The following is a 21,926-nucleotide window of genomic DNA, read 5'->3' as shown; positions in this document are numbered from 1 at the left end:
AATTAAAGAAATGAAGGTGTTATTTAAATAATCTCAGTATTAGCTATCTCTGCTGAAGATGACTAACAGCAGGTTGTGTACCTGTAAAGTTTACAAATTTACAACCCCATCTCTTTATTTGTATTCAGTGACAACGCAGCAGATAAATATTCAAAGCGTGTAAGACTGTTGTCAAAGCCTGCTGCTAAATTTTCCATTTTCTCTGAAAGATATTTTTTCAACGGAAGAACAAACAAAAGAGATGAGGAGTGAGTGCGTCGGCGGATGCGTTCATGGGTCACACTGGGCGAGAGAGAAATTAAGACAAAGACCCAGGATCAGAGGTGTGACACAAAATTCCAGCAGATATTCAAGCCTCCACTGTGGTCTTGTTTTAATACGCCAACGTATTCAAACACGCAATATTGCACACAAGAGCATACCAATGCAGAGGTCCTAATTACACAAGATCTAAAATTAAAGCTGCCCTCTAATCAAAACTCTGCTTTCTGTTTGTAATGAGCATGATTTCACCTTTCATGCAGAGAGGAGGTGGAGTGAGATCAGAGGAAAGAAAAAGAATAGGTTAGAATACATGATCACTAATCTATATTTAAAGTAGAACTAAAACATTCAAGTGAGGTTGGCTAGCACAGTGAAGGAACGAGAGGCACAATAGAGATGATGAAGAGGAGGATACAGGTGTGAACACATAGTCCAGCTGAACTTTTCATCTGCCTCTCGATGAGGGGGTGCAAACAGAAAGAGCTGTAGGCTTCCTCTTTTCTCCTCAGTGCGCTCAGTTCCCTTTGGACACTGGGTACTGAGAAACCGAGGCGAGAAAAAATAGACATTAAGGGAGAGAGTAGCAGAAGTAATCAAGTGAAACAGAGAGGGGATGATGGAATGAAGAGGAGGAAGAGGGATGGCTTCTATCCCACAGGAGCTTTGGGTAATAAAACTCGCCTGCACGCTCTGTTTATCTCTTAATTAATTCATGTTGGTTTGGCTCATTGGTGTTTTTTATTTCTCTACAGATTTTTGTTCTCTTGATTAGTCGCTGCTAACCTTGGAGCTGTACACTTACAGAAATCTTAATTTTCACACTTACATCTTTCTAAAGGGCTACACAAACACAGACAAAGCATGTACAACAAATAATCAGAATAAATGATAATAAACCACTGATTTTTGGTTTGGTTTTATTCAGCTGTGAAGCGCTTTGTAACTGTGTGTTTTAAAAATACAAATAAAGCTAAAAAAATACTAACAATTAAAGTCCAGTCAGTCTCACTGTACGGAAGTGCTGAAGAGTCCTGTGGACACTGAAGACTCAGATCATGCTAAAAGATCATTTATTGCAGTAACACTGATTAATTAGTGTTTACACATGATGAGGACCCTCATTTTTCTCTGCACATACACATGGCGAGAAGCTCCCACTCCTACACTACTGTGATTAACAACACTAAGTCCTTCTTATTGCATAGTTACAGTAATGAACTTTAAATCTTTGCCGTCTCAGGTGCAGGTGTTATACTCGGGTGGATGGGTATATATTAATTATTCATGCTTTCTCATATACCTGAGATTTGAATGGAAACTGCATTAACATTAGCATTTTGTGCAGGTGTTCAAATGCATGCCATCCACAGGCAAAGACCAAAGCACACAAACACACTATGGATCTCACTTGAATGAACAGCAAAACGTTTTGGAAAAATTCTTTTATTTCGATGCCAAACACAGGAATACTCATATTTCAGTTGTCCAAGGTATATAGAAAATCAAGGAAAATCTGAATAGATGAATTCCAAGCATTCATTGTTGTGGCAGGATTGAGATTAACTTGTGTTATGTGTCATGCTCTGGCTCATGTTATACTAGGAACAGTGACTAAAGTTAAAATTCCATTTAGAATTATGAAAAATGCATCAACAAATACAGTCAAAGAATGTATATCACATGTATAGTAATTCAATATATGACTCAAACAGAAAGAGTAACTCTTCCTCACTTAAATTGAGCTTTTTGGAGTCAGCAAGAACAATCCATTAACAGTTATAAAAACCAATATTAGTGTGGACCTGCAGTGCATTCACTCCCCACTACAAAGATAAATGCACATTTGAGAGCTTACTGGTGTGAAACCATAGAAACTAGTCTAAAGAGAAATAAAGAGATATGGTCAAATGAGTCATCTCCTACTTTTGGCAACTGGCCAAGTGCATTTGTAGTGTACACTAGAAGAAGAGTACAGGTCTGAATGCACTGAGAGGTTCCACTGGCTCTGGATAGTTAGATACCCTAGTTTACATTTCTGCAGATCAATACAAAATGTATTGCCCTCATCCATAGGGCACAAGGGGTCACTAAGTAGTTTAATAATAATGGGAGTGATATCCTAGCAAACATTTTGGCATAGATTTACTGTTGGCTCACGGTCCATTTTAGATTTCAATATTGGATGGATAAAAAGTCCTAAAATACAACTTGTGCTTACATCCTTGGCTTCATCTTACCCTCTCAACATTTTTATTTTTTACTTCCAAAAAGCAGTACACAGAGATGTCAGGCATAGAGAAAATGTTGCAGGTTGCAAGCAAGGGAGTATGCAAGCACAAGGCAAGTGCTGCACAATAAGCGTGCTAGTCAAAGACCCAGTGGCTGCACCTCTGGAAGGGGTCACAAGAGCATGGAAACCTTTCCACAGACTCACAGATTTAGGGAGAGAATGCTGGTAGAAGAAGAAAGGAAGGTGGTGGGCCAATATCAAAGGCATGCAACAAACCACTTTCTCAGTTTAGTAAGAAGTTTATGTATCACCAATTATTAACTGCACTAATTAACACATTATGCATATCTTCCAATAACAGTGTGTGTTTAAATAAAAGTCTGGTTGCAATCTAATGTTTGAGCAGGAGAAAATCTTTTGTTTGTATAGGCCTGAATATAAGGAGCGAAATCTACTCACTATTTAATTATCACGGGAAAAATGTTTCAGTAAGAAAAAATATTTACATTTTCTGCAAGTTATGCAGCACACATTAACTCCTTATATATTTGATAACAAAAATATAAGATATTTTGTGCATATCTCCCTTTGAACTGCTACTATGCACTTCTTTTATATATAAATATAAAAACATATATAGTTTTTTTTTATGAAAACGGTGTCACTGTCTGTATGAGAACCTGCCTGTCTATATGATAGACCTGTTCATGCAGGTTTCACTCCAGCAGAGATATTGCTGTTGGAGTGTTTATAGTCCGAATGCAAACATTCAATACGTCTCAGCTGGAGGCACAAAGTCAAGGGACAGCACAAAAGCAGTTAATGTTAGAAGAAAATATAGGATATAAATAACACACACACACACACGCGTGCATTATTTTACTTATCAAATATGTTGATAACTTATCTTAGAAAAGCACAGGGACTTGTGCTACTTCTAAAGCTAATTTTGTACCCTCAAGGCAGAGCCAAGCTAGCTCTTTTTCCATATTTTAAACATCATACTAAGCTAAGTATAGTAATTTCTGAGTACAGCATTTTGCATGTTGTTCTGCATATTGTTGAAATAATTATTAGATTTTTATATTCATTTGATCCAGCAGAATCCAGATATTTCTTCAAACTCAGTTCTGTTCATGGACTGTGATTCTGTTTCTTGCTGTTACTCTTCAAAATTCAAATCATAATTGTGCAGAATTTGACTTTGCATCACAAATTATAGAATTTGCTTAATCCACAAAATATGCTGCGATGATAAACCATGAAACAGGAAGCAAAAATTCTGAACAAACATATAAAGTTTACTAGACTTGTTGGGAGATTCCACTGTTTACAATAAGCCCCCAAATTGAACTTTAACTACATCATGTCTTAGCTTAACCCTGACCCTTGACATTCTTCACCTTGGATTAAACAGACTAGTGGGGTAATTGATAATAGGGCTAAACTGCTTGTCATTAATAAGACATTGAACAAACACTGCACAGTCTCTGTGGACAGATTGTTCCTAAAATGTGCCACTGTTTATACAGACCACAGCATGAGAGAGGAGATAAGCACAGTGATTTAACACAGCAGAGGCCTGCATGGGTCCTAGCCCCATCCGAGATCTACTGTAGTTTAATTTATAACTCATCATCAAAACAAGTGCACCATGGTTATTAAATGAATTATAAAATGAATTGTTGAAACCAGAGGCTCAAGGGCAATGGCTTGACTGCTTTGAGCGGATAGGAAGACGACAGAAACACGCAAAAGAGCATCTCTGAATGCACAACACGTCAAACCTTGAAGCTGCTTCTGATGGTTGCTCACAGCATGATTTGAGCATCATGTCACGAAGCCCAGATCATGTGACGCAAGGTTTCTTGAACATGACATTGAGTTCACTGTACTCCTCATAATTCACAGATATGAATCCAATAAAGTGTCTTTGGAATATGGTGGAATAGGAGAGTCACATATAAATATGAACAAAATTCTCTGAGGAATGTTTCCAGCATTTTGTTAAATCTTAGAATTAAGCAAATTTTCACGCAAAGGAGTCCAACTCAGAACCAGCAGGATGTAACTAATGACATAGCATTAAGTATTCAAAATATTGGTGGTTTTGTGATTCTGGTATTTACCACCAATCTCTTCAAGATTCAAAGCGTTTATTGTCATGTGTACCAAGAAAAAGCATTTCTCTGTACAATTAAATTCTTTCTCAGCTGTCCACACACAGATGTCAGTTAATATGTACAATAGATAAAATACAAATAACATGAAAAAATAAATGGACACAAAAAAAAATATTTTTGTGCACAAGAGCTATGAGCTTAATATGCTGGTTGATATGTGAGATGACCTGATGTGCAAAAATTATTATTATTGTTAAAATAGGTCAGCTGTTCAAGAGTCTGATACCAGTGGGGAAGAAGGAGTTGTTGAGTCGAGATGTTCTGGATTTCACACTTCTAAACCTTCGTCCCGAGGGCAGAAGTGTGAACAGTCCGTGTTGGGGGTATGTGGGGTCTTTGAGGATAGAAGCAGCTCTCCGCTGGACTCGATGATGGTAGATGCTCTGCAGAGAGGGCAGCAGGGTCCTGATGATCTTCTCCACAGGTGTTATCACTCTCTGCAGGTGTTTGGTCCATAGCATTAGTGCTGCTGTACCATGCAGTGATGCAGCTGGTCAATGTGCTCTCCACAATGCAGCTGTAGAACTTGCTGAGGATCTTGGCCGACATACCGAATTTCCTCAGCCTCCTCAGGAAATACAGCCGCTGCTGAGCCTTCTTGACCAGCTGTGTGGTGTTCAGTGTCCAGATGAGGTCCTCAATGATGTAGACGCCCAGGTGTCCAAAGCTGCTCACCCTTTCCACTTCAAGCCCCGGATAAACAGAGGCTGGTGAGGCTTCCTCTTCTTCCTTGTGTCCACTATCATCTCTTTTGTCTTATCAGTGTTGAGGGTGAGGTTGTTGTCCTCGCACCATGACACCAGACCGGCCACCTCTGCTGTAAGCCACTTCATCCCCTCCAGTGACGCGACCAATCACTGCAGTGTCATCCGCGAACTTTAGTATGGTGTTATCCCTATTGGAGGCGACACAGTCGTGGGTATCTACTTAGATACTTAAATTCAGAGTCTATTCAAGTACACAGTTAACAGGAAGATGTTCAGCTCTTTTACTCAGACAGTGTAACACATGAAAACAAGAGTTAGTTTGACAGAAGAGTACAGCATCAGGATGAGGAAAATTCATTTTACTGGTGAAAAGTGAAGCAATGGCTCTTTTTTGGCAGATGAGCCGACAAGTTATGAGTGGTTATCAAAGTCTGAGCCAAGAGTGGAACGAATCAGCATCTACCCTTGTCTTCTCCATTTGCTATTATATATATTAAGAGCTGTCAGGCATCGACAGAGTAGTTCATTCAAGGTCAGTCCTATTTCTTATTTAAGGGACCTGGAAGAGGGGTAACAACCACATAGAAAACTCTCAATTTCAAGATTCAAGCTGCAAAATATCTCTGAAATGATAAAGCAGGAAAAAGTCTAAACCTCTATGAGATAAAACTATTTTTCTGGAAAAGAAACATGTTTATTTGGTGTTCATGGTTGGATTGTCACATTTATTAAACCTTTACTGCATGACTCCTATCAAACTTAAGAAATGTTCTATGAGTTGGACGTATTCAAAAAGAAAACAGCACAACATTAATTTAGAAGAGATCACAGATTTTCTGTATTAGATACACCCACATACAATATAATACAATACAGTTTTATTTATATAGCACGTTTAAAAATCCGGAGGCACACCAAAGTGCTTCACAGTAATACGGAGAAACAACACAAGTCAATAACAGGGTACAGATCAGCACTAGCACAGACAGAATGGAGGCACTAATAGACCAGAAGAGTTAAATAAAACAGGTATCAAACCTCAATACAGAAAGAAGGTCAGATCATGAATACAAAACATCTACTAAGAAGATAAAAACAGCAGTAAGATTAATAATAAAATAATACATTTAATAAAATGTTTTATTGCACATTGCACACTTCTTTACATCCTCACACATCTATGCGTGGCATCTGTTTTTGAAAACTATTTGTAAGCTAAAGCTGTTTGGGTCCTTGACAAAAAGAGAAAATGATCAGATCATTTTTTTCCTATAAAACTAAAATGTCTTCTTTAATTACACCTACATACTATATATCTGCTTTCTGTATTACTGTAAAAAGTGAGAAAAGGAAGAGTGAGGTCCAATTGAGAGCAGGATAAAAAACAGAAAGGGATGCCAAGGAATACAACAACTCAGTGTAGTAGTTAAGAACACGTTTACAATAACAACAAGCCCAGGGCCTCAACAAATAACAAAAACTAGCAGTCCAACTGCATGGGTGTAACATCATTAAGGCAAACCCTACACAAGCAGCCAGTACAGCAATCAGTCTTTTTATTGGTTGTCTCTCACTGGTAAAAGTCTTTTACTGGGTCCAAGTCCTACACATCCAATTGTCTACCAACAATTCCAATCTCAGGTCTCTTTGGCATCAAACTGTACTGCCCATGTTGTTGCTCTGCTGTTACCTGCTCTCTGACCCCCCCAATCCTTTTGTGTAGTGAGCAGGTGTTCATAATTTCTTGGATTAGAAAAACATGGGTAGGAAGTAAAAACATTTCAAAATAAAAGCATGCAAACTTCTAAAATCATGCAACTACAAAACCAAGCTAATAAAATACATGATAAAAATTTAACACTGCCATTATCCTATTATTGTAATAGAGCACCATGCCAGACTACAGGTTTATGTGCGGTTCCGAGAGTGTCTAAAAATAGAGTTGGCAGGGTCTTCAGCTGTAAGGTCCCTCTCCTGTGGAACCAACTCCCAGTTTGAATTTGACCCATAGACACCCTCCATACCTTGATTAGGCTTCAAACTTGCCTTTTTGGTAAAGCTTATACTTTAGGTTGGACAATGAACCATCCCTTAGCTACCTTGCTGCTATAGGCTCAGACTGCTGCAGGACTTCACTGTGATCCACTTAGCACTTCTTTGCCTTTCACCTCTTTTCACTGCTCACATGCAGCATGTCATTAAATATTTTCCCCTCGCTCCCTTATTCTCTGTTTCACCTTGTCTCCCCAGGCTCTTTTTTTCTTTTTTTGTGTCATCTTTTCTTTTTCCTCTCACCCCACATCCATTCTCAGCAGATGGCTCCCCCTCCCTCATCCTGGCTCTGCTGGAGCTTTCTTCAAAATACTGTATAGTCCTTACAGTAAATGAGTGCCCTGAGTTGACTGTTGTAATTTGACACTATAGAAATAAACCTGAATTGAACCTGAATTGAATTGTACTGGTGAGTAAGCCTGCAGTACCAACATTGTCAAACCACTTCATGCAATGACATTTCAGGATCTCAGTACTCAGGAGAACAGAAAAAATGGTGGATAAAGTAAATAAAGTTCACCTACACCAGCCAAACCTCTGTACAAATGATATAAATAAAGCCATTAAAACACAATTTTGAGCCCACAGTTTAAAACTGCTTTATGCAGCACACAACAATTACAAAAACACATTAATCTCTCTTTATCTCTGAAAGGCTTTAGCTTTGTTCAACATCTATTGAGTCACAGGTTAACTGTAAAAATATCAGATCTTTTGTACAATAGCATGAACAAGGATAACTCTATGGCAGTGGTTTCATTTTGCTATCATACTGTAACTGATTACAGTTACAGTATGATGTTTCCTTTAAAAACAAGGATAGCTCTCAGAAAGACCAAATCTGGCTGCGTAACTATTAAACACAAGAAGAATGATGTTAGCAATTACAGTGGGAAAACAGTTTGATCCACATGAGACCTAAATGCTTTGTGCTCAAGAGGCAGATAATTATTTTTCTGCAATATCTACACCCCTCCCATTATAGTACACACAAACGTATGGTCTCTTATTCTGTACACATGTGAGCAGTGTTTTTTCCTCTTACTGCACTTTTGTGGGACTGTAACCCAGCCTGTGCCTGTTTTTGGACTCAAGTACTTTTCACAATAGATCTGTCACTGCTGATTGATTCCCGCGCCACGTAGCTCCTCAAGCTATTTTTGTCCTGATCTCAAAATAACGTCTCATAACTTTGTGTACTGCATGTACACTACTTCTTGTCCAGTGTAAACTCGGAGACTTCAACAGCAAAGAAAACAGATAAAAATTAGATTATAAAAACCAGTTTCGCAGATTCTAACACCCCCCCCCCCCCCCCCCCCCCCCCCCCCCCCCCACAACACAGACACACAGCACAGATATAACGAAGACTGTGATTTCAAATCTAATACCAAGCACAAAAGGTCAGTGAACCCAGAGGAAAACAGATTTTAGCCTTTGAATATTTATTCCTTCAGTATTAGATATAACTTTATTTCCTATTTTATTAATTAATTACTGCAGCCTTGCCTGAAATTCTTTCTGCTTTAAGGATTTTCATAAGATTTTTATTTTGAGGGTTATAAATGATACTGACCCAGAATGCAGACTAACCGTAGTTAAAAAAAAAAAGAAAAAAAAAGGTAGATAACAGTTACTGCGCTTATTTGAATTATATCCTTTTTGAGTTGCAGCAATTTTATTAGTTCCAGAAATTGTTTTGTACCATCTACAATCCATTTGCTATCATGGGTTTGTGGTTTGGGAGTGAAATTCAGATTATTGCTGTAAGATTTTTTCACAGTCAGCTGAAATTACACACAGATGGTTTCAGCATCCTGTGGGGAAGCTTTGGGAAGGATGTATGGAAGAAGTTTGACCACAGTAATATGTTTCCAGTGACCCCAAAGATATAATGTGTTTTCAGACATCCTCCCTGTAGACTCGCAACATCACAAATGCCCATCTGGGATATTATTGGGTCCCACTAGTTAAAATATTATAGGAGTTCTTAAAACAGACATTTTAAGAACTGTGGGCAGATCCGAGCAAGCGTGAGTATTTGTTCTGTTTTTGTAATACATTTGGTCTCGCTTTAATTTTGCATCAATTAACGAGATTATGGTTGCAATTTAAACACCAATTAGAGACAAAAGCTTCTTTATCAGAATTTGAAAGCAAATTTTGGGCTTCAAAATCCAATTAACGAAATCAATTTTGTGATCAGTCCCTGTTTGCCCCTATTTCCTCTGTTTTTCTTATCTTTTTCCCTTCACCTCCACCCAGTCATGACAGATGGGTGCCTCTCTCTGAGCCTGCTTCTGCAGAGTGTCGCTTCCTGTTAAAAGGGATTTTGTCCTTCCTTTGCCAGGTGCATGCTCTCAGGGAATTGTCTGATCATTGGGGAACGTTCTCTACATTCTTCACCTTGGATTATAAAGCTCCCTGATGATGAGAGTTGTGAATCGGTGCTGCTTAGATAAAACTAATTCTATTCTATTCTACAAACTGTTTGCCAAATCCAGGCCTCAAGTGCCGGTGTCCTGCGGGTTGTAGATGTGTCGTTTATCTAGCACAGTTTAAATGGCTAAATTACCTCCTCAACATGTCTCGAAGGTCTCCAGAGGCCTGGTAATGAACTAATCATTTGATTCAGGTGTGTTGACCCAGGGTGATATCTAAAACCTGCAGGACACCGGCCCTTGAGGCCTGGATTTGAACACCCCTGCTCTAAGTAGCTCTTCATTTGAGTGTGTTATGCTCCCTCCACTTCCTTTATACTTTGCAGGGTTTTCTCTTTCTGAGGTAGAGACAGGTACAACAGGTAGAGCCTAGTAGTACATGCAAAAAAAAAGGGAAATAACTGTGTTATTCCCCAACAAACACATAAATAACAGTTAAAACTGTGTTTTGTTTATAGATTTTGTTTGATCAGGTTCCAAGGCTGGTAGTAGCTGTGACGGCTTTTTACTAGTTGCTGCTGGTGCTATTTGAGAATGCAGCAGCAGCAGCAGCCCTGACAGCTGATATGTTGGTCATTTTCTACACTTATTTCTAGTTTCTTTTCCTCTTTTAGCTTTTCAGCTCCAACTTTTCACTTGTTTGTCCATCTTTATAGATCACTTTTTCCACACTAACCTGTTGATTGGGCAATCCAGTGTCAGCTATGAAAAAGGGCTGCTGGAAATGCTTGTAGGGCTGGTGTGCAACTGCCATTCAAGCCACCCAGTAGCCTGTATAATTATATTGACAAAGAAAAAAAAATCATATTGACCATGAGCCCACAAGTGTTTTGGCCCACTGGGCAAATGCCAAGGAATGAAACCACCGGGTTTTAGATTTTTTTCTTTTTTTGCCGACACACTGCACTAATATGTCAGTTGTCCATTCATGCATACCATGACTGATTCTTCATACCTCATGTTTATTATTTTGACATCGCAGTCTGTCTTGTCTCCCCTCTTTGTCAGTGGCTTGGGACAAATTCTGACATTCAGTTTTCAAGTAAAACTGCACAAGAAAAACAATTAAATTAAATAGACGGATTGAAATCGGATTTGTAAGCTAGCTCTAATGGCAGGGTCTCAGTGCATCCTTGTGTCTCTCACGGTGTTGACGTCACACCAGGTTTTCTGCTTTAAACAAAAAGAAAAAACTGTGTTTTTTATTGGACATGTTGTAATCAGTAATTATACCTTTCCTACTAAGTGAGGTAAGAAAGTCAGTAGCCAGTATCAGATGGCTTGCACATGAACCAAAGGGTAAATTTTCCTATTATACTTGATGTAGTACAGTTTGCTTTTCCTAGCGAGAACTTGCCAACAGTACACAATTAAATAATTCATGGTAAACTCTGCTCCAGAGTTGTGGATAAACCTTCAGTCACACACTCACTTTCTGAAGCTGATAATCCAAGTGGGACAAAATCCAGATTTTTTTTCCTGGAAATGAAATGTTCAGTTGTTGTGAGCCTGTCCAGCCCTGTAATTTCCCCTGTATCCTTTTTTTCTATAATCAGAATTGCACTTACAATATTCGATGCTGGAATGCAGCGTTCTGCCTTTGGTGGTTTATGTTCTCTCTTATATGTAAATGCACACACAGGCACGGCAATATTTTCAGAGAGACTTCGAGATCAATTACACACATGAGCACACATTCCCAGACATGTATGACTAACTAATACATAATTCATCAACTCATTACCTTCTGCACAACAATACACAGATATATGAGTAACCATTTCACATTGCAGTAATCTCCATTGGAAACATGGTTAATAATAAGGCCGCTAATCGGCTATGTCACATGTAATTAGCAATAACTGAGAGTGTTATTCCTGCATGTGTGCACACAGACCATTTCATTAGCTTATTGTGTGCTTTTTTAAACTAAGGTTGGAACTTGGATCTTGAACAGGAGCAGTTCTACAGAAAGTCACTGCAAAATATCAGTTCCAAGTATTTCTTTTTAAATGTCACAAAACCGAGACAGGTGTATTACTTACCTTTCAGTCAGAGTAGCATCAATGACTCTCTGTTTGACACAACATACACTGAGACTCTTTTTGCTGACAGAATCAAATTTAATTGGATCCACAGAGGCATATGAAACACAATGATGTGGCTTTTATACAAAACCTCTTCCTTTTCTTAATGACAATGTTTGCTTTAGGGCTGTTTTGACAACTACAATACTTTAAGCAAAGAGACACAATCTGATAGTTACAAACATGCTTTGTGAAAGAAAAGTCTTTTCTCATAATAATTCTTACTGCTTTCATTTTTGAGTCACCTGCACTGTAACCATTAGCATAACAATACACCCAATCACCCACCTGCTTTTGTCTATTTAACTTTATTGATATGTATAGTTAACTCTTTAAAGAGTGTCTATTTTCTGTTCTGAATTTAAAGGGGAAAAAAAAGGTCATTTAGGTATATATGCTGCTCAATAAAACAATGGAACCTTCATCACAGTATAACACATAATCAGGTAAACTGTCAATTTGACCAGCTGACACACATAAACCGCTATGATCGCATTTCACCTGCTCTGGTGCAAATGAGAGTGACAAAACATCTGGAGATGCCAGAGTATCCAGAAGCTTTCACGCCTGTCACAGATAGATCAAGAAATTGGGGATTCATTGTTTGACCTGCCATCGCTGGTGTTCTCAGGTGAATTCCTACACAGCTGCACAATGCTGGGCTGTAAGCACAGGTCCTGCTAAAGACTGACTTCACGCCTTCCTCAGTCTCGTTCTAACATTTTAGTCAGAGACATGTACATGAGTAGCCTGCTGAAGGTAATTTTGTAGGGCTCCTATAGCTCTTTGCGTAATAGAAAACATGCTGGTTTTGCTGCTGGGTTGTTGCTCCTATATAGCCCTCTCCAGTTCTCCTTATGTAGCATCCTGCCTCCTGGTATGTCCTTCACTCTCTTGTGACAGGATATGGATGTACCATCCTAGAGAAGCTGCTTTTTCAACCAGAATGGGCTGCAGTTACCATCTAATGCCAATGGTCCACGGACATCAGCTATTACTACTTCCTTTTTGAGCGGTGTCTTGGTGTTACCACTCCAGTGCAAGTGTTAGCACTGATGCACTGGAGAGAAATCAGCTGAAACTGATTCACAATGATTTCTTCAATTCAAGTCAATTTTATTTACACCAAAACAGTCGCCTCAAGGTGCTATTTCTTGTTTATATGGTTTCCTATATATCGACATATAATATACAAACGTATTAATAAAAATATTTGTAATAAATGTCCACATTTATTCTAAAAAAAACACAGTGTCAGGTTCTGCTTTCTTTGCACGAACTACAATGAAACAAGAATTAATTTTGGAAATACCTTTGCTACAATAGAGGTACTGATAGCTTTCAAATTCATGTGTGCATCATGCCTGTTAGCAATAGTTCACACTTAGTGAACACACATTTTAGAGGAGTTTTATGTTGTTTTTATTTAATAATTTTGGATAAATTAGGATGACCATCATTGCTACAGCCCTATAAAATGTATGCTTCCCAACTAGACAAATTGATATTGCACAAGTTTCACTGGTTTTGTATTATACTGTGAAGATTGTATCTTCTCTTAATTTTTTTAAGCAGTGTTTCATTGCTAGCTTCATTTATTTCCGGTATCAAAAAAACCCAACAACAAATAAATATGGTAGGTGGGGCACAATTTTTGTTCTGCATTACTAAGTTTCTAACTTTCATTGTCAATGTGGTGCATTAACAAAAAATCTTAGTCATACATTGTGTTTTTAAATGCAAAACCTTTTTCTTTAAAAACCTTCCTGGAATATAAAACAATCTTTGGACATCTGTACAAGCTGTAGATTTTGTGCAAAAATTATATTTCTAAAAATTAAAGTACGCCTGAAAAATTGTGCAGCTGACGGTGACTGTAACTGTGTAAGCATGAATCTTACAATGAGGCAATGAAGGCAAATGAGGAATTTGAGTTAGGTGTCAGACAAATCCAAGAGGCTCTGGATAAAGCGTGTACATCTAATTACATATATACAGTTAAATATTCAATAAAAATTCAGGTCAACCAAATTACTCCTCTGTCCATATACATTCAATCAAAATTTGTTTAAAAATGGAGTAGATGAATAAAAATATGGATTTCGTGCTTTATGCAGTCAATAACAAACCTGTGATATATTATTATTTTCTTGTTTGGCTTTGGCTTGTTAAAACCAGAATAAGTTAAACTTTGTATCATGTTCCTTCTAAAGGTGAAAGAGTCCATATTCTGTGTGCCTGCCTCAGCATAGCAAACACTGACTCCTATCACAGCATGATAAGATAGAGAGGTCTCCAGTAAATTGCAACTCCTGACCACTCAGACATCAAGAGTCTCTCATGGTGCATTTCACATTCATTTCCATCGAACCAAAAGTTTAAATAAAATCATACTTTGACACCAAGAGGTTCTTCTGTACCACAGATTAGTGCCAACTGCTGCAAACACACACGACACAAGCATGTCCCACAATGGTTACACCACATAAGATGTGAGAAGGGTTGAAATAGCTGTCCTCCATATGCGCACAGGCAGACACACGTACGCACACTGAACGCCAGTGAAGTTTTAATTTATTTGATCATTCCTAATGTCTGAAGTCAATAAGTGTTTTTTCCTCCATCTCCCAGAAGCAATAAATACTCATATGCAGCTGGGCAGGACTCAGTGGCATTTCCTGCAATGTTCTGAATCGGTGAACATCATGATCCCTGTTTGTTACTTCCTCATCCTCTTCCTGCTCAAGCTATACAACTGCCACATGATAAGCACGGATCCGAAACAAGAAGCGCAATCAGTGAGAGTTTTTTGCGATGAGGTCCCAGGGAAGTCAAACATTAGTTTCCTCTCCTTCCAGAGTATATGAGCGGTACTTCACGCGCTCTTCCAGACACACATCCTCTGTGGCAGTGCTGCTGGTGGCGCCTCTGTGCGATTGCAAAGAGAAGTGCAGGGTGTGCCTGCTTTTGGCAGGTCTGCATTTCCCTGTCCCGTTGCTAAAGGAGACAACGAGTTTGCGGTTCTCCTCAGCTGCAGCGGAGGAAACCGGGCCGCTGTTGGCTTTGTTGAAGCGAGGCCAGTCAACATTTGGGTCACCGGTGTTGGGCACATTGCCAGTGGCGATACTGCCGCTTTTAACGTGTGGCGTTTGGCTGTGTGTGTGGCGGTACTCCTCATCAATGTCCTTACCCAGTTTCCACCTCTTCCACTTTTTCAGCATCTCCGACTGCACCTGAGAGAGGAAGTGATGGGAGAGACAGGAGAGATAGTGGTGATGAAGATTGAACAAGACACAGAGGACATCAATAGATGGATGTTCCTTGCCAAAAACTGCATTTAAAAGACTGCATATTAGCAGATGGATCCTATCGTGTCTGCTGGTCTTTGCAGACAAAAGAAAAAAAAAGTGGAACTTGAAGATGTTTTTAGAGATACAAAAGAACAAATAAAGGAAGAGACAGAGACAATAAAAAATGTATCTTCACAAAGAAGATACATTTAAAATTAAAGTGGCTTTTGACATCAAAATGAATCTGTCTCACCTCTTTATTGACAAAGCAGTACAGGATGGCAACCAGCAGGCCCTGAAATGGAAGAACATTTAATATGGTTATTGTACTTAAAATACATTTTTCCATTATTAGAAACAAATACCCAGAAAATCACTATTTTTGCCTCATTACTCTCATCTAGTTCCCACAATAAACGAGTAAAAACAGTTTTTTTCAACAAGAGGAAAAAAAAACAGTCATTTTATTGCACTGGACAGCTAAAGCACTTGATCACTGAACTGCCAAAGGCAGAGGCATAGTATGAATGATGGAGAATATAATTAATGCAGCCCAAACTCATACCCAGGGTTTCAAAATGTCTATTACTATTTTGTCAGAGCCGCTGGGATCTCACAGATGCACCGAAACCTTTCTTATAGAAATAGAGAGACGCTCTCTCACTCCCAGCTTGTCACATATGGATGCTTGCAAACAAGCACGTGAAGCCACATTTAAATGCACCGCCATTTTTTAATGTGTAGAGTTATTGTTATGAGGGGGCGCATTGTACCACAAAGTAATTTTTCGCTAAAACTAATCAGGTAAGTTTATGGTGCAAAGACCTAAATTACAAGCAACAGCACAAGAGCATTCAAAATTAATGTGCCTTCTTGTGACTTACTCCACCTTTCATCTCCACCGTAATAAATGCACTTCCTAGTCTTTCCAAAAAAGAATTTTATCTCTCAGCCATGAATGCTGCCACATCTGGTTCATCAAGTCACGGGTGCCAGGACAGCTTGTTCACATTTCCTGCAACACCAGCAGTATCTGACAGAAGGGTAGGATTTGTGTGCTGCCTGAGTAAGAAATAGTCTAAAAAAATAAAATGTGAGGATTAAGAAGGAGTTTGCTGGGCAAAAGAAATGTCGAACCCAAGCTCTTCGCCTATGTTTGCTTTTATATGCAAATGTACAAGATATAAAAGTGCCAATTTCTTTGTTCTCTGTGACATCTTTGAGTTATACAGACAATTTATTACTTTAGCGTGCAGTTTATGTCTTCCTGGGTATTAATCCTCTGAGGTGCCTCTGTTATATTTATGGGCACATGTGAAACAAGTGAAAGTTGAACTTATACCTGGAAGGAGTTGAACAGGAGATCACAGAAGAGGCGAACGAGGCGCAGGACAGAGCCTTTAGGAACAGATTCATCAATGACAAAGGTGAAGAGGATGGCATGAATTCCAAGCAAGGGAATGAGAGTCAGGGTAGATTTTGCCAGTCTGGAAGAAAGGAGAAAGGGGAAGCAAATGGGTATTAGAGATTACAAGAAAACTCTGAAAACAGGGGACTATATATAAAAATGGCCATAATACCAAAAACGTTAATTCCAAAGCGAAAAGCTACTAAGACTAAGTAAATGCTTGCTGTCTGCATTTTCTTTAAAAAAACAAAAAAGAAATAAAGGAACAGATTTCTCACCTGAACTTGTAGTCAGTGTATCTCATCTGGTGAGCTCTAAGTTTAGACATTAAGATTTTAATAATACGGATAAATATGAAGAAGTTAATCTGAAAGAAAGAGGATAAAGAAAGTCACTTTGAAGCAAACACAATGCAATATGTTAGCATATGGTGCTAGAGAGAAGATTACTGCCGCTTTGGAACGCGTTAGTAGTTAACACAAAGTCGGACTTTAAACGAAGTCCTCACACTGGGACTGGGCAGACAGATTAACGTCCTCACAACACAAGCAATTCAAGTGCTTGCACACAGAACAAGCATGTGCACGTGCGCACACACTGTGATCTAGTGCAGGACACTTACTGATGGCAGGTCATTTATTATCACAGCACTCAAGATTTTGGCGCTCCAAGTTTGGTAAAGTGCGTGTGCTGTATTTGTGTAAATATGTATAGTGGAGTGTATGCAAACACAGTTTATTTAGGTGTGAATCAGGTTGTTTGCAGAATAGCTCTGGGGTTGTTGCACGATGATGAAAGACTTTACAACAACTTTAAATTTTTACCAACTATTTCAGCAACTGCATTAAAAAGTAATGCTCCCACACAGTACAGCACTGCGCATGTTTAAGTGCACTGGTCACAAGTGTGTCCATCCATAATGCTATTTGGGAACAAGAATCAGGAAACACACAAAAGCGTCAGCTGGTTTTGGTATGTGATGTTGTTCAGAGGGTGTGTAAACACAATGATGTTGTCCTATATAAAATTTTAAATACTGATATTTTGTGAATATTGCACATGTGGTTGTATAAAGTTATATTTTGTCATCAGACTGAGCAAAGTGAAATAGCACAGCACTGAATGTAGGAATTGATAAAATATCAACTGCAGAAAATAAAAGTCACTATTTTTACACGACTTACATTTTTCCTGCAGTCCTATTTTCAACAGCTGCCTCATCTACACACATTCAAATACAAGTAGGCAGACAAAAGCATTTGGTATCTTTATGAGCGCTCCTAAGCATCTGCCAAGACATAGATTGTTTTGAATTGTCTTTAAAACATTATCCAAATGTAAACTGACAAAGTTAAACACAAAGGTGAGAGAGAGAAAAAGAGATACAGAGAGTCTTACCAGATAAGCAAAAAGTATAGGAGATCGGATAATCCACCAATATCCCATGTTAATATTCCTCTCCCAGCACCTAGATACAGAAACAAACACACAAACTTATGGGCATAACACATTTTATCAACATTTCCTCTGCAATATAAATCCTTTAAAGGAAACCAGGAGAAAAAAGACCCGCACTCATCTGTCTCCTCAGGGGTCACGGATAAAAGCGGCAATAATTAAACTGTCTTCCATTTGATGTGAGAATTTCATGAATTGATTAAACTTACTCTTCATTCTCATACAGGTATTTCACTGCGATCCATGGCAACACAAATATGAGCGGTGCACCTGAGAATGACAGAAAGCAAAGAATAAGGATCCCAAATCATTTCCTCCACACGCAGTAGTCCTAGCTAATATTTATACTTTAGTCCAGTAATCAGTATCAAGTTATATTATTATATCACTGCCCATGATACAAAATTTTTATATTTTTTTCTGTCCTTGTGAATTTAATATCTCATTACCATTTCAAATATTTCCGCTCTCGTCTTATCCTAAGCAGACTTTAAAGGTCTCTAAATATTAAAATCATCTCTGTCATGTCTGCCTTTATCTAAGCTTCAATGAGCTCAATCCCTATGTGTTTATGAATGTGGTCTCAGAATTTTATCAGTCCTGTCAGGCTATAACACATCAAGGTGAGCTGGACAGTTATTATTTTAGACATGCATGAGTTGTTTTCTTCAGTGAGTATTTTTAAAAGCTATACAAGAACTTAACTATGGACAGCTGTATAATTAAGTTCTTATTACAGAACAGGAGGCTGAAAATCATACATTCAATATTCATTTGAAAATGTAAAAATGGTGGAATCTAGGAAGTCTGAACTGGAGAAGCACATCTGCTCTTGAATGCTTGTTGTTATGGAATCTGAGGACTTGTTAAGTAGTAGTAGCAGCTGGACTCATTACATTTTTGTGTGTTTCAAAACAATACTTGACAGAGTTCCACGCCGTTAGGTGTTTACAGTGATATAAAAAAACAAAAACAAAACATATTTTCTTTCAGTGTCTCGTGGGTATGAATTAGATATCTCACAGTCTTAAAGGCTACTGGGTGTTATACATCAAAGTCAATTTGCAGGTCTTGCAGAGTGCTACTGTCTAAGGAAATGTAAAAAAAACCTGTATAAATCTTTCTTTGTCTCCAGAGAGAGACACACTAATGCAGGCTTTAGGTTTTAAAAAAGAATGAAGAATACATTATTTGGTTAGTCAGAGAAGTTTGAATTCAGGGCTTTTTTTGAAAACCTTCTATTTTCAGTCACAGCTTAGTTTTAAGGTCTAAAAAACATTTGTAACTGTCAGTGGTATCTCTCAGCCGCCTAGCAGAAACACCTGTGGTGTCAATTTGAAAATCCTATGCCACCTTGTTTTCAAGTTATTGCATTCACAAGATTTTTAGAAAACACTTTGAAGTTGAGGTCACTGAGATTCAAAGCCGCCTAAGACTCTTCGAAGGCGCACCTATTGTATCAATTTGAAAACTCTATAGTGCCTTGTTCTCAGGTTATTGCATTCACAGGATTTTCAGAATACCTGGCTTCTGACCTTTGACCTTTAGGTTAAGGTCACTGAGATTCAAACTTATCCGCCCGCCTGGTGGGGTGACGTGAACTCCCCATCAGCCTTTAACAGTTACGGTCTGGGGTAAAATACACCCTTCTGATAAGTTAGTTCTGCTGTGTGCTACACAATATTTATATATACAAGAAAGTTGTTACACCTAGCAGCTGGGAGACAGACAGACAAAACATATTGGTAGCAAGAGAAAACCACTAAGGATACATTCCCACTTCAAACATGAACAGAAGGTAAGGTGTAGTGTTTTTAGTAGTCTCGAGCTGTTTATGGGATACAATAGCTAGAGACCGCAGATTTTCTTGTACCTCCTCCTTGCTCTCAGAGCTATTAACATAACTGTTGGCTGACTTCTTGTTGCTAATGTCTGTCATCTGACTAAATCCCCCATCAAAAGACTGGCTGAAAGTCAGAGTGCTGTTCACTGTTGGACCTTTTGCATTACGTTGATAAGCACAAAGCCAAGTGTTCAGCTGCTGTTTAGCAGATTATGCTCTTACCCCAACCAATGGCCAGGTAAATGTAGAAGTACTTCCTCTCGCTGAATACAGTGATGACTAAGAGGCTATGAAGATAGATGCCTTCCACCAGAAGCCAATAGTTGTTGGCCATTACGCTGTACTGCATCATTACCATGGCACCACGACACCACATCACAGCCTGACACAAGACAGATACCATGGGAACACAAACAATAAGCCAAGTTGTCCTTGCTTACACAAATGTAGCAAATGCAGCTTTTAAACAAAGCTTCACAGGGTAAAAGCTGACAAATATTTCAGCTCAGATGAATTAGTTTAACATTGTTCCAGTTCAGGGACAACAGCTACAGTACAGCACAGTGGGTGTTTTATTGTGGAATACACGGGTAGTTCCCCCTTTGCTAGACACCACAAAAATGAAAGTAAAAAAAACATATAATATTTTTAAGTGATTTTTACTTCTTAATGATTGAGCTAAATGTGGATTATCTGACATCTTCCTCGACAAATGTGGAGTGTTTCATGTAAAAAGAAGCAAGGGGAACTTGAATATATCCATAGCTGAGTTTGCACTGTCCACTCTCTATACATTGAGTCACTATCTTTTTGTACTAATGTTAAATTTCTTAACTGTAGTTTTTATTCCACTTATAACGTAGTAGAAAATCATCCCACACTGTAGTGTGTAAAAGGTATATGCTACTTTGCTCTTCAGCTGTAAAGTTAATGTTATTTTATTACCCATTAAGAGTGGCTACAGAACATCCATACAGTGGTTCATTTAATTTATTGCCAGTGATGCAAATAAAGTTAATTCGTGTTACCCAGAAATACAAGCAATGTTGATGTGCCCATAGCCTCTAATATGGTGCAAGTATTCTGCTGTGTGTTTTAGCAACAGTGATAATTAGATGGGCAATAGCAGTATACGTTTGAGTGGTATCAGATATCAACAGGTGTCTGCCCTCGCTCATCTTCTGTGTAATAAATCCTAGATAGTGGTCAGACCTTTATGTTTCTTGATATTCTCTTGCAACCGCATATCAGAACTTTAAATTAAATTCTTATGGACCTTTATGAACTCATGACAGGTTAGAATAGCAGGTGAATTTCAAACATATATAAACTATATACTATATGGACAAAAGTACTGGGCCACCCACACATTATACCTACTGGAACTGCTCAGCTATGGAAACACATGATGTTAATGCCAGAGGATGTTTGGAACTCTGCAGTTACTGAGTCAGCACTGCGTTGGCGACTTTTACGCACTATACGCCTCAGCACTTGGCGACCCCACTTTTCAACTTTACGTGGTGTGTCACTTTGTGGCTGAGATGCTGTAGTTTCTTTTCCCTTCTTTTGCAGTAACACTACTTATAAAGGTTGTTGGAAGAAAGTCTATAATCTATACAGCCTGTAAAGTGCCATGTTAGGGCTGGTGTGCTCTTTAGAAGAACAGGTTGCATGGTCAGGTGTTTGATTTTATGCACCTTTTGCAATGAGACTGAAAACACCTCATTTTGAATATTAAACGGTGTGACCCATTACTTTTGTCCACATGGGGTATATTCGTTTACTGAAGCTTTATTTACAGGAAATGACATGAAAAACAACACCAACAACATCAATAATGTTTTGTAGAATATGTCTTTCTTATCACAGATTTGTTGGTCTAGACATACCCAATCAATATCTCATCAGCAGTTTATTGAAATATATTTGTGGTGGTTGTTAAAACCTACATGGAATTTAT

General features: G+C 38.5%; 1 protein-coding gene across 2 annotated transcripts in view; it reads right to left on the bottom strand.

Annotated features, from left to right (window-relative positions):
* Positions 1-11,986: 11,986 nt before the first annotated feature.
* Positions 11,987-21,926, bottom strand: part of gcgrb (glucagon receptor b) — a 57,732-nt gene continuing 47,792 nt past the window's right edge. For both annotated transcript variants that reach the window (XM_084930705.1, XM_084930706.1), the window contains exons 8-14: positions 20,186-20,345; positions 18,330-18,390; positions 18,061-18,130; positions 16,941-17,029; positions 16,597-16,741; positions 15,508-15,549; positions 11,987-15,197 (exon numbers count right to left, since the gene is read on the bottom strand). In XM_084930705.1, the coding sequence (XP_084786831.1) occupies positions 14,796-15,197; positions 15,508-15,549; positions 16,597-16,741; positions 16,941-17,029; positions 18,061-18,130; positions 18,330-18,390; positions 20,186-20,345 (969 nt within the window). In that variant the 3' untranslated portion in view covers positions 11,987-14,795. The remainder of the gene's footprint in view (positions 15,198-15,507; positions 15,550-16,596; positions 16,742-16,940; positions 17,030-18,060; positions 18,131-18,329; positions 18,391-20,185; positions 20,346-21,926) is intronic.

The sequence above is a fragment of the Perissodus microlepis genome, chromosome 6 (genome assembly GCF_051167445.1).
Source record: "Perissodus microlepis isolate ML-2025 ecotype Zambia chromosome 6, ASM5116744v1, whole genome shotgun sequence".
NCBI lineage: Eukaryota > Metazoa > Chordata > Actinopteri > Cichliformes > Cichlidae > Perissodus > Perissodus microlepis.
Note: the sequence above shows the minus strand (reverse complement) of the source record. Positions and strands in the feature narration are given on the sequence as shown.